We start from the raw sequence: 24,949 nt of genomic DNA, 5'->3' as shown, positions 1-24,949 counted from the left end.
ATACTTCTTCAATGTTATTTTTAATGCTCAGTCATATTTCGATGTATAGATATATCTTACCTTATTTAGCTGATCTCCATCTGTTGGATAATAAAATTGTTTCAAACTTTCCACTGCATAAATAATGTATTGATGAATAACTTTGAAACTGAATCTCTTTGAATGACCTTGACAATTTCCTTAGGATACAAATAATACTAAAATACAGCTATGTTAAAGGATGTGTTCATTTTTTCTGATAAATGTTGCAAAACTATCACCCAGAAAAAAAATTTGCTGTTAATTTTGCCTATTTTTCCACCCCTTGCCAATACTCGGTGCTGTCATTTAAAAAACATCCTTACTAATTGAGTACATGAAAACTGATATGTCATTTTAAATTATAATTCTTTCATCCAGTAAATATTGTGGAGCATCTACTATGTGCTGGGCACAGCACTTGGCAGTGAACATACAATAGTATTCAAGGTAAATCAGATCTGATTCTCTGTCCTCAGTGTCCTTAGTGTTTAGTTATGGACATCAATATTAAGTAAATAGTCACACAAATACATGTATACTTAAAGCTATAATAACTACACATAGAAGAGGTTCAGGGCACTGAAAGAGTAATGCAGAAACTAACCAAGTCAAGAGAAGTTGGAGGTTAAGGGCTTCCCTAAGCGAGTGATGACTGAGCTGAATTCTGAAGGACAGGCAGGAGTGAATTAGATGAACAGTAGGTGAAACATTCCTGGCTGAATGCCTACTATCAGAAAAGAGGAAAGATAAGGACCAAGCTTTTCAGGGTCACATCAAGATTTGGGCTTTTGTTCTAAGAGCAATTATTAGTCACTACAGGATTTAAGTAATAAAGTAAAATAATCAATTTTACATAAAAAAGAAAGCTCTGGTGGTAAAGTACAAACTTAGATGATGGCCAGAGTGAATCTGGGGAAAGCAATTAGAGAGCTATTGGAGTAGTCCCACAAAACAGTGGTAGATTGGACTATGGATGTGATGGTGAAGATGAAGAGATAAGAGCAACATTCAGAACCTGGTAGATTAGAAATGGGAGACAAGCAAAGTGACTTCTAATATCTAGATTTCTAGAAAACATAAGGTTTATAGAAAGAGAACAATGAGTCCAGTTTGCTACATAGGATGCCTTTGAGTCTCTTTTGAGATGTTAAAATGGAGATGGTTTCAAGGAAGTTACAGTCCCCTGTCAAATGCTGCTTAAGTTTTGATTAAATCCAAGACTTAAAAAAATGCCCATTTAAAAAATTTATCAGCATAACAACTACTGGTAACTCTAAAAAGAGTTTTTCAGTGGAGTGATGGGAAGCAGAACTCAAATTTAAGCAAATCAATATATCAGTAAGCAGTGAGACGATGGAAACAAGAAAAATAGAGAAGTCTCTTGAAGAGTTTCACTATGGATGAGGAAGTGAGAAGAAGAATATTAAGAGTGATGCCAGATCAAGGCAGAGGATTATTTTTCCTTTTCTTTATGGAAGATATTTTAATATGTTTAATATACTTAGAAGCTGATGAAAAAGATCCAGTGATGAATGAGAGATTTAATGTGTAAGACAGAAAAAAAGATTTTTTAAAAAACAAAATTTTTGAGAAAGCAGGGGAGAAACAGGAACCAAAGCACAGACGATAGGAGGAAAACAGGTACATGTGTATGTCTGTAAGCTAAAAGATGTAGGAGCTACTATACATTTTCTCTCTGAATTAGAAGGCAGGGTTATTTTTGTAGGGATGGAGGGAAGAGGGGGAATGTTTGGAAGCTGTAAGAGAGTGAAAACATTTTTAAAAAGCATTCAAAGAGGAAGAGAGTGAGTTCGCTAGGGTACTGTAGGCTTGTCAATGTAGAGGGCCCTTTTATGACTGATATCCATAAACTGATAGTGAAACAATATGGGGAAAGTTGGGTGACCTCCCTTGACAGAACGAGTCCACCTGGTACAAACAGTGGAAATGGGCAGTTGATTTAATTCTGAGCTGGAGTTTTGCGAGACACAAATTATTAAAATATAAAGGAGTTTTTAGGGCTTAGGAAAAAATGTTACTGACAATGACAGACCATGGAATCTAAACTATAGAAAGAAGTAAGTGAACGAAAAGGGAAGAGCTGATGATTCCGGAAAAAGTAGGGGTAGGGATGGTAAGGGGGCCAGAAATCCAGATAAAGTCAAAAAATGGCCATAGTGGAAACTGAAAGGGAAATTATATCATGGAGCATGCACAAATTAATCATCTTAGAGGCAGAGTATTTATGGATAATCACAAGGTATGACCATGGGAATTGGTGGCTGAGGTAGAATGGAGAAATATCATTGGAATTGAGGAGGTCAAGAAACTAAGGAGCTAAGCTGTATATATCACCACCAATGTGGACCTTGAAATCATGGCCTGGAGTAGAGCAGACCACCAGGAGCCAAGTGCCAACATGTATCATAAATGAGGTGAGGGGAAATAATCTGAAGGAACAGAGGTTCTTAAAGAGAGTGGAGGAATAATGATTTGGAATCCACAATGAGGAGCATGACCACACCACCTCCCTTTCTGACCTGATGCTATGGAGGATGTGGGGAAATAAACATTCTCCAAATGAGTAGGAGTATTCCCTGTAAAGGAGTAGTTCCAGAGGGCTGGGTGGAGGGCCTGAGAGGTTGGGGAGCTTTAGATGGCTAAGTCAGAGGTAAGGAGGTACAGACATTACAGAGGCAGTGTTGAGTATAGATGCCTGAGAGAATTATATTGTGGATAATGACTGATGCCAGTAAGTAAAGGGTAACAGCTTGCCTTAGACTTCCAAGAGAAGAAAGATAAAAAACAAAATGGATTTAAATTCAATGGTATGTGTGATAAGAGTAAGTATTGCATCTAGAACACTGAAATCATGGATAACTATTAGAACATTTCCTGTTTCAACTGGTACATTTTCTCTTTGTATTTCTTTTGCAAACTGCTGATTCATTCCTTTGCTAACTTCATGTTGGCATATTTCTCCCTGTTGCCAATCTATAAGGGTTCTTTATATAGGGAACATATTTGCTCTTTTTACAACAAAATAATAAATTTTGACTTTTAATTTTATGGCACTGTTTTTAGAATAAAATTTTTAATGTGTCTGCAACAGACTTTATTGGGTTTTATCTTCATGATTTCTGCTTTTATGTAATAAGTTTTAAATGTAAAATTTCTCCTACTGTTTTGTTTACCTCTTTATATACTGATATATTTTCTTTTATCCTTCTCCAACATTCCAACAGTAAGGTTTATACGTAATTCTTGTGGTTGTTTTCCTTACACTGTGATTAGTCAGGATGAAGTTTTTGTCTGTATTACAATCATTTGTATTTTGGTCTATATGGAAATTTCTGATTCTTGCTCTTTAAGAGAGAAAATCCAAAAGGGACAGGAATAGAATATCATCTCTAAAGTGCTATCTTTGCACTTAGCTTCAAGTGTCTTTGCTTGCCAGGCTCACATAGATTATAACTCCAAAAATGCAGGTAGCTAATAAAGCTTTTTGAAAACAGAATAAATACCCTATATTCAAATTTCTGTACCTTTACAATAAAGGTGATGAAGCTATTCCGCTGTAACAGAAAGAAAGAAATGCAGCAGCTTAAAGGACATATGTAATTATTTCTTCACTCAGGTTAGCCTCCTGAAGTGAACATTCTAAGCTGTTAGGGTAATTCTGCTCCATGCGGCCTAGGATTGTATTCTATCTGTGAGGTTGAAGCTTGGAGGAGGGGGAGAAAGAAAACAAGAAGTCCAAGCCAAGCAATTTCCCTTTATTTAAGCAAGAGGCAGAAGCTGAACATATCACTTCTGTTCATGTTCCACTGATAGTAACTGGGTCACCTGGCTGCATCTAGCTATGAGGAAGGCTGAGAAATGTAATCTGAGTGGGGTTCTCATGTGTGCAGGGGAAAAAGGAGAACAGATTTGAGGAATACAATAAGCAGTCTACCATATCTGGGAAAGTGGTGTGGATCTGTCTACAAAAATAAGTGTAGAATTTGCTGAGAATTTCTCCTGAATAGAATTAAATTAGATACTTTACTTCCTGTGTTTTCCTTTCTTTGAAAATTACTTAAAAACAAACAAACAAACAAAAACCCTGCACAATAAAAAGGAATGTCTGCATCTAGAAAAATGATTTAAAGTTCTGGGCACTTATATTCCCTTTTACTCCCCTAAATTTCTCTTCAGATATACAATCAATGACAGAAACCTTGGCCGGATTGTCACGATAGCAGAGCCATTCAACACTGAACTACAGCTCTGGCAGGTATGAACATAAATTCCTCTATGCTTGTCTAGGAAGGAAGAGAATTTTTTTTCAAATAGAAATGGTATTGTCTCTATTAAGATCCCAGAAGACAAGGAGAAAGAAATAATTCTTATCCCTAATGAAATGTACACCTATTTTTTTTCTAAACTGAAAAAAAACTCAAATAACCAAGAAACAAAGTTCAAAAGCTGAGAAAGGTGAGGCCACAAGACCATTCAGTTTACCAAAATATGAATGCTTAAGTCTCCCCTTTTCTGGTAAATGTAACTCCAGAATAGGCTAGTCAAGGTTTAATTCCTTTCAGAATTCATAATTTTGGAATTTCAAAACTAAACCCAAATCTTTCAGATTTCTAATATCTCAATTCCCAAGGGAATGGGAGAATGTTCATTAATGTTGGACAAATAGATACTGCATGAATTTTCAACATCTGTGTATTAGATATTGGAATATTAACATTCTTCTGTGTGTTAAGAAACAAAATCTTATTTTTGTAAAAAGCAAATGCTACTATAGTTGAGTTTGGGGGAGGGTTGCGGAGGGAAGAGCTAAAACAGAACCAAGTTTAACAGAGGTTTTTTTCATGAGTCCTTAATAAGTGAACTGAAAATATATGAAAATACTGCAGACTCATGAAGTGAAAGGCTAAGCAAAGCCTTCATTCCACAGACCAGAGTTTCCAGGGAACACATTGGGGAACATGCAGAAAACGGAGAAACCAACAGAAGCAGACAGGGCATACTGGCCACCAGTGTGCTGCTCTCCTTCCCCAATATGTCAGGGCCTCTTTTGCTTGATTAGCGTGCTGCCAGGTGGCCAAAAGCTGTGAGTGATGATTGCTAATCTGAGAGATGGGCTAAATGATGCACCAGAAGATATATCTCCATGTTGTGCCGTGATACTGAATTTCCTGGGAAGAAGGAAACAAATCCAGAGCGTAAATAAAATTCTTGAAGAATAATTGGGCTTAAAATTACATTCTTAATTATTTCCTTCTCTTTTACAGATAAAGAGCTTTTTCGAAAGATATCCAGAAGCTGGAGCAGGAGAAAAACCTAGGGAGCAAGTGCTGGAAACAGTGAAAAACAATATCGAGTGGCTAAAGCAAAACAGAGACACCATAAGAGATTGGTTTTTTGATTTATCTTGAATGGTTAATGTGTTTCAAATGTCATATTTTAATTTTGTGAATCTATTGTTTCTCCTATTAAATATGTGGTGGCCTAATTCACAAGCACTATGAAGAAAGTCTTATCCATAGACACTGCTTTTGCTAAGTACTATGTTTATATGTCTTGCAAAGCTGTTAAATTGTTCCTCTTTGTTTATGAAGGAAGATACCAATTGAGTAGTTAATGTACTCAGGGATTTCTTCTAAATGTACTTCATAGGAAATTCTTTACAAACTGAAGAGAATTTAATAGCCATTTTAATGTCTTTAAATATCATTCTTTGTATCTTAAATCTGTGAAAATAGAACAATTTGGTCTTAGCTTTACATTTTTAGTACCAAAGAAACACCACTTAATCTTCTCTCTTGATTGATTTTTAAAGTTTAAATACCAGTACTTGAGGGACCAATATTACCATCTTAATCTTTATTTTATTATTCAGAATTACAAAGATTTAATATCATTGCATTCACATATATTTTACTCCTTTAAATCCTATCAAAGTAACCTGGGCTTAAATTTTACTCAAGGATTGCACGAATTAGCCAAAGAAATGCCTGACTGTTGCCTTTGTTCTTATAAAAACCAACAAAAGAATTCTCCTCTCCTTTTTAAAATAAATCTGAATGATTACCTTAAAAAAACCACATTGTTTCCCAGTGTCACTTTACTCTCGAAAAATAATGACTGTAGCATTCTCCAAATAATTTAGCAGGAAGCAAATAAGATTCAAGAACCTAGCCTTTTTCATGGTTGGTACTCTGTCATGGTGCTCCATTCCCTACAAAGCTCCTTCAAATAAGCTATGAAATTAGGGAGAAGATAGTGCTTAACTCTGCTCCATGGATTTTAGAGGAAAAAGGCTAAATAATTGGAAACTGGTCAGGAAAGGGAGAAAGCTGATTATTCCATAAAACTAAATGGAATTAGAATTTAGCTATGAACTAACAGAGACATCTAAGTGTGAAAATGAGGAAACCTATGGATGTCGCCAACATGACTCTGCATACCTGAGGATATATCTTCTTATATATAACTTTTTGTATAAACCCTTAGATCCTAATCCAGGCAGAAAAGCACTAGTCAAATTTATATTCGTGACTTGATTAAAGACATCAATTCTGTAGAAGCTGGTGGCAAGAGTATGTTTAATATGGCACTTGACGCCTAGTGGATCCACAATATGAGTCCAGTAGGAATAAAAGATGATAAATGAAACTATGCTCCAATCCGCTGTCTCTAGAAAATCTAAAAGTATTTGGGACTTTCAGAAGTATAAGATAATTTAAGATTGGTTTGAAAATAATTAAAGCACATGGGAACAATCAAAATCTTAGCTTTGACTTTACAAAAAATGTGCCCTAATCAAGGACTCCAAAATTTTGTAAACTTTCCTAATGCTGTCTCTTAATCACTTCTCAATCCACATAGCCAAAAAGGCAAATTTAAATGTAGACCGAGGGGAAAAAAGATTTTAAAAAGAAGAAATTTTCAGACTAAAGCTTTTAAAATGTTATTTTTGAATTACTTCAGAAGAAAATATACATTAACACCATAAATCATCAGGAAAACCCACTATCCTCATGGGTTTTAACACCCTAACTTCAAATTAACCACAATCAAAACCAGCACTTGAAGTCTATGTATTGTTTCAAGTGGACAAATAAGGAAGTGGGATGGCTTATCCTCCTGCTTTTTGTAATAAATAAATTCTTAAAAGAAAAATGTAAGTTTGAGGGGGATGGTAAATAAAACAGATTTCAACTTGCCTACAAGTCACTCCATTTCATTCCACTTTAGCACTAAAACTGGGAATGAATGTGAAAAAGAGCTGTGCACACTTTGTTATAACTCCACTAGCCTATCAGGCCCTTTCAAACAGTATCTGGTGTTTAAAAGGCTGATGACCAATAGATAGATCTATGCCAAGAACAGTTTACTACTGTGCATGCTTGGTTGTGTCATGATTTTTAAGGGAAAAAATTCAGCATGCTGTCTTCAGAATTAAACCACAGTAAACCATCACCTTTAAAGAATTAACTGGAAGAAATGATCAGTAAAGTCACGTAGCAAGAAGCAGGGCCAAAATAATTAATGCCTTCCCTCTAGGCAGTCTATTCCTGTATTCCAGATCATTGCTATGCATCTACATCAATATAAACTAGGAGTTTAAATAATAAACTATGAACATAAAAGTGACAGGCAGGGAAGTTCTGGGAAGCACAGATACACAACCGGGTTGAAGGCAATGGTATTCCTACAGTTTACCCTCCATGTTGGTGAAGTGTTAGTCCAAAAATAGATAAACATAAGGTGGAAACAAAAATCTAGAACAGTAATTCTCAAATGGAGTTGAGAATAAACAAGGAGCAGAAGGGAGGAGAGCAGGATTACCAATGGAGTTTTCTAAAACATTGCCAAATAATAATAATAGCAACCCCCTTTTTATACCAAGCCCTGTACTAAACACAAGCACTCCACATATATCAATTTCAGTACTTAAACTTTACAAAAACCCCATGAGGCAGGTACTGTTATTATCTCTATTTTACAGACGGAGAAACTGAGACAGAGAAGTCACAGAACTTGCCAAAGCCATAAAAATAGCATCTGGCATAAGCCAGGACTTGAACCTAACCAGCTTGTCACCAGAACCTATGTTTTCAACTACTGTATTAGAGCAGAAATGTGTTTTAAAATTAAAGTGATCTGGGTTTGAATTTCAACTACTTGCCTTTAATCTCTCTATTGTTCAGTTTCCTCATCTATTAGATGGGGATAAAAATAATCACTACCTTAATGGGTTGTTATGAGGATTAAACGCAAAAAATGAATGTAAAGGATGCATATATGGGAAATAATAGTCACTCAATAAACATTAGATGTTATTATTTTTACCATTATGATATCTCCTAGTAGCCACCAGTTTGGAGAATAAAATAAAGTTGGGTTCAGGAATAACCAAACTTAAGCTATTGAAACCACTAAGGACAGGCAATGTTTTAGACTATGTTATTGTTCCTAAATAGTCACTGCCCCTTCCTGGAAAGAATTCCATTATCTCACCACACTGAAGTCTAGCACGAGTATGTGACTTGCTTTGGCTGGTGAAACATGAGTGAAGTGATGTGTGTCGATTTCAGGCAGAAATGTGCAGAGTCAGCACGTGGGTTGCAATGTTCTCCACTTTTCTTCTGCCATTGGATCCAGCAATGTTCCAGATAGGGGCTGCTCTATTAGCCAGAATTCCAGAATGAAAACAACATGGAGGAGAATGTAGCCAGCATACACTGCGCCTGCACTGTGAGTGAGAAATGTCCTTTGTTATTGTATCACCGAGATTTTGAGGCTGTCTGTTACTTCAGCATGATCTAGCCTAACCTGTGTAATATAAACACCAAACTAACGTGGTGCTCTACTGCAGTTATTTATTTCCAGTTCTTTCCCTTCCTTCTTTATCTATCAGGGGCCAGTGAAATTCTCCCTGCTTATCTTTGTAAGACTTGCAGCTAAAAATACTTTTTATAATTTTAAATGGTTGGAAAAAAATCAAAAGAACAATAGTTCATGGCATGTGAAAATTACATAAAATCCAAAGTCAGTGTCTCCAATTAAAGAAAATTATATTGGAACAGCGACACTCACATTCATTTACACGTTGATTATAGCTACTTTGAAGCTACAACAGCAGCATTGAGTGGTTGCAATAGAGGTCTTATGGCCCTCAAAGTCTAAAATATTTACTTTCTGGGTCCTTTACAGAAAAAGTTTGCCAAACCTTGTTGGATCTCAACTTTACTCCTGCCCTCCTTTTGTATTCAATTTCTTTTCCCTTTTCCCTCCTTCTCCTGTACCCTAACTCAGGGTTTCTCAACCTCAGCACTATTAACTTTTGGGGCCTGTTAATACTTTTTGTGGAGGGAGAGCCTGCACATGGTAGAATGTTCAGCAGTATCCCTGGCCTCTCTTCTCTAGTTGCCAGTGTACTTCCCCAACTGCAAATGTCTCCACACATGGCCAAATGTCCTCTAGGAGGACAGTTGAGAATCAATGCCTCTCCTTAAATGCGAATAGATACTGCAGGCACTCTTCAGCCACCCTAAAAAATAGGTGAGGAGAATGCTGCTGACTTAAAGCAATTCCATTTGAAATTACAGAAATTGAAGGACCTTTGAGAGAGAAAAGAAGTTTGGGGAAAGGAGTAATAATGCAGAGAAGACTGGATAAGGTACTCATTCATGCATACATTTAAATAACTAATATTTACAAAGTATGTGTTTTATGACAAACCTTGTTTAGGTATTGGTTGTCCTAGATTCAAGAATGGATTTAGAAGACAATTGGAAGAAAAATTGAGTCAAGGAGGTAATGGAGTAGCATGAGACAAGTGGGGCAAGGAAAATGTGAGAAGGTAACTTCAGCAACTGACTATATTTTAAACCAAGAGCTCTTACATATTATTTGCCACTTAACATAAATGAAATGTTTATTGTCAAATGGTAACTTAGATTGTCTGATTTAAAGATGTGCTAGACACTGTTTATTGTCACTGGGCCACCATTTCTACCATCTTCTCTGTCCCAACCCTCTGATATTGCAGGGCTGGGATGCTAAAAAACTGCACTTCCTGGCGTCCACACCGTTTAGGTTCTGCCAACGATATGTACTTCAAAAAGATGTGCATTGGAAGGAAAAGAGAGAAGAGACTGTTCTTCCTTTTCAATGCAGAGGAAAGCAGCTTCTAGGGTAGATATGAGTTGGCAGCTTCTGAACTCCACAACCCTGTTTTTACCATCTCTGTGGTGCAGGGAAGCTCTCCTGTGACACTTACAGTTTCCTCACTTCTGGATGATATTAGCAGAGTCTGATCTTTAGATCAGAAAGGTGACGATATGCAACCTAAAACCAGAAGCCCTGCATTGACTCTCTAATTGCTATTCCTCCAGCCCTTCAAATGATATCTAAGTGCCTAATTCCCTGTGTTAAATCTTTTTCTACTTGAAATATCTACTGCATTTCCTGAACTGACCCCTGAATGATACAGAGTGAAACTACTGATTTTGTTTTGACTTGTATTTCCATTTGCATTCCTTTCTGCCCATTGTCCTCATAAAAAAGCTCAAAGCTGGTCCTTTGCTTGGTACAGACTGACAGACTGGATTGGCCCTCAGAGAGTCCACCCCAGCCCTCACAATTTTTAGAATATGGGAGAAATTATAATAAGCAAGCATTTAGAACAGATTATTCCCCATGGTAAATGGGAAAAAAAAAAGCTGGAGCAGTGTGTTTTCCTTTGTGTTGAAATACGCAGGCATATTAGAATGCACTATTGATAAACCATCCAAATTGACTTCTCCAGTGCCTCAAATGTACAGTTATCAAATGATTCAGCAATTCCACTCCTAGTAATACATCCAAGAGAACTGAAGATAAATTTCTACACAAAACTTATACATGAATGTTCATAGAATCATTATTCATAACAACCAAAAAGTAGAAATAACCCAAATGTCCATTAACTGATGAATGGATAAACAAAAGGCTGTAAAACAGCACGATGGAATATTATTTGATCATAAAAAGGAATGATGTAATGATGTGTATTTTAACACAGAGGAACCTTGAAAACATTATATTAAATGAAAGAAGTGAGTCACAAAAAGCCACACATTGTATAATTCTTTTTATATAAAATGTCCTGAATAGGCAAATCTATAGAGATAGGAAGTAAATAAGTGGTTGCCAGGGGCTTGGGAAGGGGGTATGAAAAGTGACTGTTAATGATTTATTTTTGAAGTGATAAGAAAGTTCTAAAATTGGATAATGGTGATGGTTGCACAACTTTGTGACTGTACTAAAACCCACTGAATTGCAATACTTTAAAATGGTGAAATTTATGGTATGTGAACCATATCTCAATAAAGGTATAAGTTGTCTTCCCTCTTTGGAGCCTCACTAAACTAAATCACAGACTAGTACTGGTTCATGAGGAAGCCTGTGTTCTCTGCAATAGACGGCGGCAATTTTCTTTCTGCCACGGTGCCAAGGACGTTTCTCTCCTTAAAATTGCTTCTATTTCGAGATTCAAGAATTTGCAGTACTAATTCCAAAAGATCCTTATATTTTCACTCACAGATGAAATTGGTTCTTAAAGTACATTTTTTTTTTTGTCTTTAGGACTCCATGTGATCTTGATAGAACTAAAAATCACAGTGCCATTTCCCCCACCTTCCACCCTTTTCACCATAGTGCCCCATCCCCATGATCACAGCTCAGGAGTGACCACTTGACCCAAGAAGAGTGAACTAATGTATTCTGGGATTATGACACATGGATATTAGAGAAAAGAAGTCCCTTCCTGCTGGAGGTGTAAGCTAGGAGATTCCTGGGGCTGTTCTTGGCCATTTTACTACAACAGGGAGAGAAGCCAAACAGGAATAAGTAGAGCAAAGAAGGATACAGAATCCTAACTACATTATTTGAGCCCCTGAATCTAGCTGCCTGTATATAGATATCTCCAAGATCTAAATTCAATAAATTTAAAGGAATTGAAATCATATGAGATGTGTTCTCCAACCATAATAAAATTATGTTAGAAATAAAAAAAAAAAAAAGGAAATTTGGGAAATTCATAGTTAGGCAGAAATTAAACAACATACTCTTACATAACCAATAGGTCAACGGAGAAATCACAAGAAAAATTAGAAAATACCTTGAGATGAATGAAAGCAAAAATACAACACACTAAAACTTATGAGATACAGTAAAAAAGAGCCTATAAATATTCTCTACATTTGACCTGGTTTATATTGAGTTTCTCTCACTTTCAATGAAAATAACCTCAGTACAGTGTTCCTTCACTTTCCCCCAGGAATAATTTTATAGCTAGCGGAGAATGTTACGAAAAATAAATTAAGACTAATAGAAAGGGTCAAAAAGTGCTACTGGATAGAAGAAAAAAGGAAAAATTATGGAAGAAAGGAAACAAGGACAGAAGAAGGAAGAGAAATGGGAAGGAAGAAGGGAGGGGAGGAAAAAGGAAGGGTGCACTTTAGTTGAAAAGGAAGGGACAATAAGAAAATTGTCATAATTATCATCACATATCAGCATGTAAATGAAAGGAATTTTCTAATTTGTTTTCTAATATTCCCATGGGGGAAAACAGACAATTTGTTTTTCTTCATTTGAAAACTGAGAGATAAAAAATTAAATGATAGCCCTAGTAACCGAGAGCAATGTTATATTCACTATCATCAAAACAAAGGCAATCAACCATTGAACTTCCAAGATTGTGTGAAAAACAACTAAAAGAACCCTGTTTTCTCCCCCATCCCAGATAAACTGAGTCTAGACACTGAGGGAAGAAGCTAAACTACATGAAGAAAAAAATATTTTTTAATGAAACAGAATAAAGCACCTAGTCTAAAGTATATTAGTTTGTTAACTCAACCATATATCATATTATATTATGTATTTTAAAATGCCCAGGGAGAGTTTTAATTTTTATGACAGGTATCAATTTAATTAAGAAAAAATTTATAGTGTGTTACTTTTCTATGAGAAGGAAAAAGGTTGCCAGCTCCAAAGCCTCATTCTGTACCCCTGAATGCTTGCATTTTTCTGTAATGATACATACTTATCTAATTATAATAATATGATTTTATAATCTAAGAAGGGATAAGGTCCAGAGGCAGGGATGAAAGCAACACAGTTTTTAGGGAGTACTCATTCTTTCCTTATTTCCTATACATGTAATTTACATAGTCAGTGTTCCTCTCAAAGTGTTGCTCTTTTTATTTTTCTTAGTCTAATATTTCCTTTCCTATATCAAAAATGACCATTATTAAAAGAGAATGCTCCTAACAAATGTATAGAACACTACATCCAATAACGGTTTAATACACATTTTTCTCAAATAAATAAGCAATGATTTTCCAGGACTGACCATATGTTAAGACATAAAACAAGCCTCAGTAATTTTAAAGGAATTGAAATCATTCAAAGTTTGTTCTCCAACTACAGTGTGATTACATTAGAAATCAAAAACAAAAGGAAATTTGGGGAATTCATAAGAAAACAGAAATTAAACAACATATTCCTAAATAACCAATGAATCAAATGAGAAATCACAAGAGAAATTAGAAAACACCTTGAAATGAATGAAAGCAAACACACAACAGGCTAAAAGTTATGAGAAGCAGCAAAAATAGTTCTCAGAGGGAAATCCATAGATATGAACATGTGTATTAAAAAGAAGAAAGCTGTCAAATCAAGCCTAAGTTTCCACTTTGAGAAACTAGGAAAAGAACTAAATGCAAAGCAACTAGAGGAAAGGAAATAGTAAAGGTTAGAGAAGAAATACATGAAAGAAAGTATAGAAAAATAATAGAAGAAATCAATAAAACAAAACTTAGTTCTTTGAAGAGAACAACAAAATTAACAAACCTTTAGCTACACTGACCAAGAAAAAAGTGAGCAGACTTAAATAACTAAAATCAGGAATGAATGAGGGGGCATCACTACCACTCTTATAGAGACAAAAAAGAATTAAAGAGAACTCTATGCATAACCATATGTCAACAAATTAAATGAGTTAGATGAAATGAACAAATTCCAAGAAAAAACAAGCTATCAAACTGACTCAAGAAGAAACAGACAATCTGAATAGACCTATAGCAAATAAAAAGGTTGATTTAATAATAAAAAAAACTTCCCAAAAAGCCAAGCCCAGGAGCAGATGGCTCCTTAGTGAATTCTACCAAACATTTAAAGAAAAATAAGCATCAATCCTTCACAAACTTGCAAAAATAGAAGACAAGGGAATACTTCTCAATTCATTCTGTGAGGTCATTAGTACTCAAACACCAAAACCAGGCAAAGATATCACAAGAAAAAAAATCCCCAAAAGTACAGGTCAACCTCCCTTTTGAACATATACACAAAGATACCCAACAAAATACTAGCAAACCAAATCTAGCAACAAAGAAAAATCATTAAACACCATGACCAGGTGCTAAGTGGAATTTATCTAAGAACGCAAGGATGTTTTGATATGTGGAAAATCAATCATTGTGACATACCATGTTGGCAGAATAAGGACAAAAACCACATGGTCATCCCTATAGTGCAGAAGAAGCATTTGACAAAATCCAGCACCTTTTCATGATAAAACATTCAACAAGCTTAGGAAGAGAAGGGAACTTCCTCAACCTGATAAAGGGCACCTAGGAAACACCAGCAGCTAACATCACAGGTATAGGTAAAAGACTGAATGCCTTCCCCCTGAGAATAGCAACAGGACAAGAATGTTCTCATTTGCAACTTTACTTAACATTGAGGTGCAGCTTCTTGTAATGGTAATTGGGTAAGAAAAAGAAATAGAAGACAACCAGATTGGAAAAGGGAAAAAGTAAAATGATCTCCATTATCAAATGACATGACCTTGCATATAGAAAATCCTAAATATACACACATGCGTGCACACACACACACACACACAATTACCACTAAATGAGTTCAGCAAGGTTGCAGGATACAAGGTCAATATACAAAAATTAATTGTACTTTTATATACTAGTAATGAAAAATAAGAAAGTGAAATTAAAAGAAGTCTAAGACTCATAGACCTAAAACTATAAAACACTGTTGGAAAAATTTAAAGATCTAAATAGATGGACATCTCCAGTTCATAGACTAGAGGACTTAATATTGTGAAAATGGCAATACTCCTCAAACTGATCTACAGATTCAGCGTGATGCCTTTGAAATCTCGCCTTGCTTCTTTTGCAGAAATCGACAATCTGATCGTAAAATTCATACTGAAATGAAAGTAACACAGAATAACCAAAAGAATCTTCAAAATAAGAACAAAGTTATAGAACTCACACTTCTCAAATTTAAAACTTACTACACAGTGACCGTAATCAATACAATGTTACTGTCATACAGATAGACATACAGATCAATGGGATAGAACTGAGAGTGCAGAAATAAATACCTACATATATGGTCATTTGATTTTTGACAAGAGAATTCAATGGAGAAAAAGTCTTTTCAATAAATGGTGCTAGGATAAGTGGAGCTCCACAAGCAAAAAAAAAAAGAACCATTTTCTTATGCCATATACAAATTTAACTCAAAAAGCATCACAGATCTAGAAGCTAAAACTTCAAAACTGCTAGGGAAAAAATATGCAAGTAAGTCTTTGTGATCTTGGATTAAGCAATGATTTCTTAGACATGACACTAAAAGCATAATCAACAAAAGAAAAAATAAGATAAATTAGACTACGTCAAAATTTAAAACTTTAGTGTTACAAATGATACTATTAATAAAGTGATAAGACAACCCATGATACGGAAGAAAATATCTGTAAATCAAATATACGATTAGGGACTGGCATGCAGAATATATAAAGAACTCTGACAACTCAATAATAAAAAAACAAATGACCCCATTAAAAAAAACGGGCAAATGATTTAAAGACATCCCTCCAAAGATACATAAATACACAATAAGCACATGAAAAGATGCTCAACATCTTAAGCCATTATGAAATGCAAATTAAAACCATGATGTGATACCACTTCACACCCACCAGGATGGTAATAATAAAAAAAGACAGACAATAACAACTGTTGGCAAGGATATGGAGAAATTGGAAACTTCATACATTGCTAGTGGGAATTTAAAATGCTGCAGCTGCTTTGGAAAATAGTTTGGCAGTTCTTCAAAATATTAGACATAGAGTTATTGTATGACCCAGCAATTTTACTCTTAGGTATATATCCAAGAGAAATGAAAATATATACCACACAAAAACTTGTATCCAAATGTTGATAGCAGCATTATGCATAATAGTCAAAAATGAAATAAACCAATTTATGAATGGATTTTATAATGTGGTATATACCTGTAATGGAATATTACGGAAAAGGAATGAAGTTCTGATATATGATAAAACATAGATGAATCTTGAAAATCATTAACTGTATACTTTAAATGGGTAAGTGTTATGGTATGTATATCATGTGTCAATGAGATTTTTTTTAAATTGGTTTACTTTTTTTTTTTTTTTTTTTTTTTGCCAGGGGGAAGTAATTAGGTTTATTTATTTATTTTTAGAGAGGGTACTGGGGATTGAACCCAGGACATTGTGAATGCTAAGCATGTGCTCTACCACTTGAGCTATATCCTCCCTCCTCAATAATATGTTTTTTTAAAATCACTCAGAAATTGAAAAACGAGAGAGAAAGAGAATACCCCAAAATACACAAAATCAAAATAGAGATACAATTTTTCACCTACCAAATCAACCAAAACACAAGAGACTGGTGAAATTCACCACTGGTGAGGGGATGGGGGAATGGCCCTCTCACCACTGGTGGTAGCTGTGTGGACTGAAATAGTGTTTTGAGTGGGAATTTGGCAACATTTTTTACAATTTTACATTTGCTTTTCCTTATACCCAGCAATACAATTTCTAGAGATTTATCCTGTAGATACTATATAAAAACATTCACATGCTGTACAAAGATGAAAGGATTTTCACTGCACAGCTCCTGAAAGTGAAAAACCTTTGCCAGTTACTAAACTTGTCAGATAAATGATGATGTTCCCATACACAGGAGTAAGATACCAGCATTCATTCCCATATGTTCTACCTTCTCTACCATTATGGCTGAGCTCCTTCCTACGGCCAGCGCACTAGGTCTCATCTTTATTCAACTTTGCAAAGCACTGTACTAGAAAATCTACACCCTCTCTCTATTAGATTCTGTGCATCAGTAGAGACTCATGCTATTATTTCTCAAAAAGTTAAAAAAAAAAAAAACCCAAATCTCTCAACCCTATTTCTCCTTCTAGATCTCTCCTTCTAGTTACCACAAAATTTTTCTAAAGCGTTGTCTATGCTTTTTTAGAGGAGAATTTAACAGAAACTATCAGATTTTAAATGTGTATGCCATCAGATCTAGCAATTCCACTATTAGGGCTCCCTTTTAGATAAATCCTTATGCACGTACCTGAATAAATCCTTATACACACCTAGAGATATTCACTTATTCATTCAACCAATATTATAGAGAATTTATGTCCAAGATCTGTGCTAGAAACTCGCACAGTTATTTTTATCAGAGAATAAAAGACAAAAACAAGCAAAACAAAACAAAGTATTGTCTAGGCTCATCTAAAATTTCTCCCTTGAGCTCATTCTAATTGGGCTTTCAATCTCCACTGTTCCACTAAAACTGTGCTTATTGAGGTCAGGACTTGCTAAATTCTAGTCAATTCTCAATTAAAACAATTCTACAGAAAGCCAAAATAATAGTGTCCAAGTATACAGCTAATTGACATCTGGCTTAATCTAATGTTAAATTTTAGGATTTCTAGAGAAATGATATGGAGTTTATATTCTCCAGATAACCTCTCAAAAATACTATTTTCAACTGAGTTTCGGTGTTTTACCAAAATAGTAGTAAGTCTGAGTTCAGATTTTCTCTCTTGCTACTTTAATAGTTAGGTTGACTCAGGGAAATGTTGACATATTCTTATGAAAGTTGGGAAGCAGGTGTCTGAATAGAAGTCTACTACAAAAGTAGAACCATCGTGCAAAGGTAAGATTTTCCCATAAAAATAATTTTGTATCTACCTAACACATAGGCTGATTATTAAGGTCCAAAAATTATAGGATGTAGAGCACAGTTCCAGTTGTTTTAGCCTGTAAAAGATTTAAAGAAAACATTGCCAAGCTTCCTCCTTAGCCATCTCTTCTTAGTGGAAAAAATAAAAGAACTCTTGATAAAGTATCATAAGATCTATACCTTTATTTAATACATCTTTGTAATTAACACTTCAAGACATATTTATAATTGGAAGCATCTATGTCAACATTGTAACAGTGATTATCCCTGAGTGGTAACTGATTCCTACCCACGGAATTAAAGGTCTAAGTATTAATGAAAACTCAAATAAATGTATGCTATTCCTAAAAGATCAATCCACAACATGATAATAAGGAGATTCAATGCTCTGATTTTTCAGAAAAATCCAAACTTGAATTTTACTAAGAAGGAAGCTATAAAAAATTAAGACAAAACCCTTGGTAAGTTAACACATGCATAAGTTGGGGTAAGTAAAGGAGTAAAGGGCTGTGCTTTTTTTCTTTTAAATATAAAGTGATAGGCTACCCTCCAGATCCAGCTAAGATTAGTTAATGACTATACATAAATTATCGAAGTTTAGCTTAAACTTTTAAATCACATGTGCAGTCATAAATTGAGAATAAAACAGAGCAACATAAGATTTACAACATTTAGAGCAGTTGGCCTTGATTTATAAAGCTGAGGAGTCCTGGTGGTCAACTGGAATCTTCTAATCTCACTCACTAAATTCACGCTTCATGTAACTGTGTCCCAGAATCTATCCTAAATTCTGGTTCTGACTACAATGCTTAGATTTCTTACATGGACACTTTTATTTTCAAATTTCATTTGGTGTTGGGGAAAGAGGGTCTCTATTTTGAAGCGACAGGAATAAGATTTAAGTACACAAGATCAAATGTGGATGCTCTGATTTCATACGACACCTCACAGATACAGCCTTAGTTTTAGTATACTGTCTTTTTCAAACCAAATATTGTCAATAACAGGAGATTATAAATACTAAGTCAAGAGTGTAGCTATCCACAATGTAATTCAAGAATTAGGGTGATCTTTGGGTTAGTTTAGAGATGGTAGAAGAGAAAGTTTCTTTCTTGAAGTTCTCCGGAATACTGATGCAGTGCGATGAGTCCCCAGGAAACGTCTCTGGAAAGAATCCCTTTCCTTCCTCCCCAAATGTTAGGAATGAATTTATCTCCAACTTCAAATGTGTCCTTCAATGCGGAGTTACCTTCCAATAGAGCAAAAGTACTGACCCTTCTCTGCCCCTTTACTCATGTCTCCCCTCAAATTTAGGAACAGGAACTGGGCATACTTGGGTCAATTCACACTACTTTCCTCTTCTAGGAGTCCACCTGTTCAGAGAGTGTATGTTCTGATCTGTTTTCAGAAATAAAGCAAATAGCAATAAAGGCTCCCCATGGGGCATGAAGTTGCCCAGGGGGCTGTGGCAGAGTGGTGAATCTACCAAATTCTCTGGGTTCATTATTATTACTGCCCACCTAAGCTATGTCCTCCAGCCTAGTCTTTATCCATAATAACTATTTATTTGTTTCCCAGTTGGCTGAGAATTCAGCTAGGAGGAAGGAGGCATATAAACTGTTGATAGACTGAAACTCAACACCAATATGGAATCCCTCCAGGGCTGCACAAAACTATATTTACTCAATCACATACTAAGTGATAAGATAAGTGATAAGATAACTCACATACTAAGTGGAGTTTTTAGATAAAAATAGGATTGTCTGACTAGTATTATTTAGAAATACTCCCAATTGTCTACTATTTGCCTCTGAAGATACATCTTTAAATGTATATTAGTAAACAGAAATAAATTACTAGTTTTCAATTGATACTTTAATAGTAAAAGTTGGCCTTAAACAGTAATTTAAAGAGTTGGCCAAGTCCTAACTGAATTAGGGGTTAAACTTTATCTTGAAGAATGAGTAACATGTAGTTAGAAGGACACAACAAAGGTGGAAAAAAGGTTGGCATTTTTAATAAAGTTGATATAATGTAGAAAAGAGGAAGGGACTAGGATCACAATGCTGAAAGGCAAACCTGAACTGATGTAATAGGGTCCAGAATTTGTGAAGTCTGGTAAGTTAACCTGAGGCCTTTATCCCATGGGCAATTAAGGAAACTGTTGAGAGTTTAGCTAAACTTGCAGAGGTTATGAATTTTAGCATCTGTTGAGCTCCTGCTATGTGCCAATTACTGTGCGAGGTGTTTTATGTACAATTATCTCATTTTGTCCTAACAACAGTCTTATGAAGCAGGTATTAACACCTTTTAAAATGAGGAAATAGGCTTAGTGAGGTTAAAAGTAACTTGTTCAGGATCCAACAGCTATTAGGGGGTGAAGCTGAGATCATTTCTGGTCTGGCTGATGGCAAAGCCCATCCGCTTTCTAATTTATGAAACACTAAGTTTAGCGAAACAAGGGTACTATTAAGGAATAATTCATACATTTGATAAACAGTTCTTGAATGTTACTTTCATCAGCTAAATTCCATGCTTATTCAGATTTCCTTAGTTTTTGCCTATTGACTTTTTTTTTTTTAATTTGTTTCAGGATCCCCTCTAGGATACCATATTGCATTTAATCATTTGATGTCCTTGAGGCTCCTCTTGGATCGAATACAGAATGTGATCCCCAAAATATAATTTATTACAAATCCTAAATCCTAAATAATTTTCTTTCTAATTTGCACATGTTATGTTTATTTTTTGTGCTATAACATTCTATGAGTTTTGACAAATGTAAGAGATACAGGTTTTTCAGCTATAGATTTTGGAGGCATCTCTCTATCTATGACAGTTAAACTTGTGCAAGCATGGAGCCCCAAGGGTAGCATGTGGAATGAAAAACAGGAATAAGGAGCACAGAATACTGGGAAACAGCAACGCTGAAGGGACAGATGAAGGAAGAGAAACCAGAAAAAGAGGATGAGAAAGAGTGGTCAGAGATGTATGAGAGAAAGAGCTCTAAGGAAGCCAGGGAAGGAGAATGCCAAGAAGGAGGGTGCTGAGGGTTGAACTGTGTCCGCCGGAAAATTCATATATTGAAATCCTAGCCCCTCACTTCTCAGGATGTGACTTTCTTTGGAGACAGGGTCTTTAGAGAGGTAATCAAGTTAAAGTGAGATCTTCAGGGTGGGCCCAAATCCAGGGACAGTGTCAAGTGAAGATAGCCACCTAAGCCACTGAGAGAGCCTTGGAACAGATCTTCCCTCCACAGCCCTCAGAAGCAGACAAACCTGCAGACACCTTGATTTCAGACTTTAGCCTTCAAAACTGCAAGACAACAAATTTCTGTTGTTTAAGCCACCTTGTTTGCCATGGAGCATAGCTTCCCCCTTCGTAAGTGTGGGCTATGCACAATGACTTCCTTCCAAAGAGTACAGCATGGAAAGAGAGGAAAAAAAAAAAAAAAAAAGCAACTTTAAAGCAGAGAACCTGACAAACACTACCTCAGCTAGGTGTTCCACGTCAACATCAGTGATAAATCATAATGGTGGTATGATGTGATGAGATGGCACTTCACCTCTGTGGTCACTCTCCCTTAAATCCATAACCCCAGTCTAATCATGAGAAAAACATCAGGCAAACTGAAACTGAGGGACATTCTACAAAATAGCTGACCAGTACTCAAAACTGTCAAAGTCATCAAATACAACAGAAGTCTGAGAAGTTTATTACAACCAAGAGGAGCCTCAAGGACATATAATGATTAAATGCAATATGGTATTCTGGTTGGGATCCTGAAACTAATAAAAAAAGGCAATAGATAAAAACTAAGGAAATCTGAACAAGTATGGAATTTAGCTGATGAAAGTAACATTCAAGAACTATTTATCAAATGTATGAATTATTCCTTAATAGTACCCTTGTTTCGCTAAACTTAGTGTTTCATAAATTAGAAAGCGGATGGGCTTTGCCATCAGCCAGACCAGATCTGATCTCAGCTTCACCCCCTAATAGCTGTTGGATCCTGAACAAGTTACTTTTAACCTCACTAAGCCTATTTCCTCATTTTAAAAGGTGTTAATACCTGCTTCATAAGACTGTTGTTAGGACAAAATGAGATAATTGTACATAAAACACCTCGCACAGTAATTGGTACATAGCAGGAGCTCAACAGATGCTAAAATTTGTACCCTCTACAAGTTGCAATGAGACCTGGAAGTCAAAGAGGGCAGGTCTTGCACATTATGCAGAAAGCTGAATGTTTACTTTAAGTCTCATGTTGCAGATTAATACTTTGCCATCCAACACTTAAGAGGTAGATATCACTTGTCAGAAATTAAAATATTTTGAATACAGTATGCCTTTGATGAGGGATAAAGCCTCTCTCAGCTGTTAGAACTTTTCATAAATCTTCACCTTGTACTCATTCAGCCTTTGCTTATTTGAAGTTTAATTATATCTCGGTTATCTGAAAAGCCCTTTCTGAATATTCCTTATTTTATTAAAAAAGAGAGCAGGTAAAAGAGAACAACTATTTAATTCATTGTAACAGTTAATAAGACAAGTGATAGACACAATGCATTTTTGGTCATGAATTGTGTCTTAATAAAAAGTGAGTCTTCTTTCTAACTGCAAAAAAAGAAATTCAGTAACAGCAACCAAAAGCATCCCAGGCCTACATACCATGCTGAAATACAAACGTTTAAGCCAAAGGTAAGAGTGCCTTTATCTTCTATTTGGATACCAATAACCAAACATCAAACAGAATTGATATGAACCCAAAAATATATAATGATAATTTTTTTAAAAAAAGAAAGAACTATTAGTGGGAAAAAGACATCAATATGTGAATAGCAAAGCAATGCAATTTCCAAAGTAATTTCCTGTTCCTTACTGGTTTGGAAAAAGAGCTCTTTTCACTAGATTAGACCTCACATATCGAGAATTAAGAGCAGCCTCTAGTGGCAGGTTAAGGATTTTACAGAGTGGCCTTGTAGAAACCAAAATGCCTTCTAGCTCTTTTACTATTTGCTCTGAGCAGAAAGTACATTTCATTCAAGGAACCTGGGGAAGCTTAGAGCCAAATTGGCTAATCAATTTTAGCAATTGTGCACAATTTCACCCCACCTTGAGGGTTCTTAATAGTTATATTTTATTTGTATTCTTTTCTATATGCGTAGTTTTTAAAACCATCTCAAATTCTTTGTTGACAGAGATAGGCTAATAGCTGAATGGGCTATTATCTGAACCATGGCCAGAGATGGGGGTGCAGTGTTTAATTGCAAGTCATAAAAGGACTGACAAAACCTAAATGAAGACAGATAGGTTTGATGAAATGAAGTCCAACTCTTACTTAGCCTTTCTATCTCCCTAAATCAAGGGTGACGAAAAGCAGAAATACTCTGAGGAAAAGTCGAAATATCTTCTCCATCTAAGGAACAGTGAACTTTCCTGAATCTCATTTCATCTTTTCAAAGGGGGCCCTTTTCATGGACAGTGCAAGAAAAAGGCTGGGAATATACCGAATAAACATATCCTGATTTTATACCACTGTCTTTCTCCTTCCTCTAAATTCTAATACATTCATCCAAAATCTTGATTTTTCACTACTTATGAAAATTAATTAAATGAGTGAGTGAGTAAGTAAGTAAGTAAAATGTTCTTCATCAATTATTGCCACAAAAACACTGATGTTACCTTTGGATAAAACTCATCGAGTGGTGCTGGGATGTGAGGTTTGCCTATAATGATAGCTCTGCTGCTCTGGTGCAAAGAACGCTCAGCAGAGACAACCAGAAAGCTTTACCAACGTCCAGGAACAGACAGTTTTAAAGTTTCCACAAAGGACAGAGCCAGGGAACTGGGAAAGTCGCTGAGAGCTGTGACACAAAGTGCGGACTCTGGGTAAGACCTAAGTCACTCTGTGAGAGAGGCCAAGCGCCCTTTGACACACCGTCGCCTCCCTCGACCTGTAATCAGGCCCCACCGTGAGGGAGCGCGTGGGATGGCGAAGGCCGCAAACCTCGCGCGCCTTCCCGGTGTGTGAACACCCTCCTTGCTCTCAGGGGCCCAGCCGCCCGCCTTCTCCGCTCCTTCCTCGGCCGGGCCGCGCGGGGGTCGCGACGCGCAAGGAGCGCAGGCAGGTGAGGCCGGACCCGCGCACGGCGCCTGCACACCCGGCCCGGACCCCGCACCTCGGCCCGCCGGGACCCCCTCCATTGCCCACCGTCCGCCGTCCACCAGCCCGCGCCGCAGGACTGCGGGCCTCGGGCTCCGGCCCAGGCCTCCTCCAGGCCAGAGCCCCGCTCCACCTCCAAGCAAGGAGCAAGAGGCGCGCGCAGAGAGGCCGGCAGGTCCAGGACGAAGCTCCGGGCTTCTCAAGTACGTGGCGCGCTTGGTCATGGAGGGAACGAAGGAAGCCGCTGGAAAAGGCAGAGGTGACTGATACCCTGGGCAGGACCTACCTAACTGGGCTCGCCGGACCGGGATCCCCGCCTCGCCTGGCAGGTGAGCGACCAAGGGGGCCGCGGGCGCCTCCCGGCGTTGGGGGCGGGGCTTCTGTTCGTTGGGGTCCCGTGAAGTGGGGAAGGGCTGGACGCGCGGGTTCGCGAGACCTGGGCTCACCTTGCCTGGACTCAGTCACATCTCCCTGGCAAGGCTGCTAATTGTTCCTTCATTTGAGAAAGGAGGGTGGAAACAAAAATTTTAAAACCTTGACAGGCCCCTTACTCCCACGAGCTCCTCCTGAAATGACTCCAAGGGAGAGTGAATCATAAAACAATATTACCTTCTTTCATCTAATTAATATAATCATTTAATTTTTTAGTTTTTCTGCTTGTCTTTCACAG

At 36.6% G+C, this 24,949-nt stretch overlaps 1 protein-coding gene and 1 long non-coding RNA gene across 2 annotated transcripts in view; one reads left to right on the top strand and one right to left on the bottom strand.

Annotated features, from left to right (window-relative positions):
• ENPEP (glutamyl aminopeptidase) overlaps window positions 1-6,119 on the top strand; it is a 76,425-nt gene extending 70,306 nt beyond the window's left edge. Inside the window, exons 19-20 of the mRNA XM_010981090.3 lie at window positions 4,219-4,297; window positions 5,307-6,119. Coding sequence (XP_010979392.1) covers window positions 4,219-4,297; window positions 5,307-5,450 — 223 coding nt within the window. The 3' untranslated portion in view covers window positions 5,451-6,119. The remainder of the gene's footprint in view (window positions 1-4,218; window positions 4,298-5,306) is intronic.
• LOC135320102 (uncharacterized) overlaps window positions 1-24,676 on the bottom strand; it is a 220,140-nt gene extending 195,464 nt beyond the window's left edge. The window contains exon 1 of the long non-coding RNA XR_010379310.1: window positions 24,566-24,676. This is a non-coding gene — a long non-coding RNA (uncharacterized LOC135320102). The remainder of the gene's footprint in view (window positions 1-24,565) is intronic.
• Window positions 24,677-24,949: the final 273 nt, after the last annotated feature.

Source organism: Camelus dromedarius, chromosome 1 (genome assembly GCF_036321535.1).
Source record: "Camelus dromedarius isolate mCamDro1 chromosome 1, mCamDro1.pat, whole genome shotgun sequence".
Classification (NCBI taxonomy): domain Eukaryota; kingdom Metazoa; phylum Chordata; class Mammalia; order Artiodactyla; family Camelidae; genus Camelus; species Camelus dromedarius.
The sequence above is the reverse complement of the archived record's forward strand: the minus strand, read 5'-3'. Positions and strand labels throughout refer to the sequence as shown.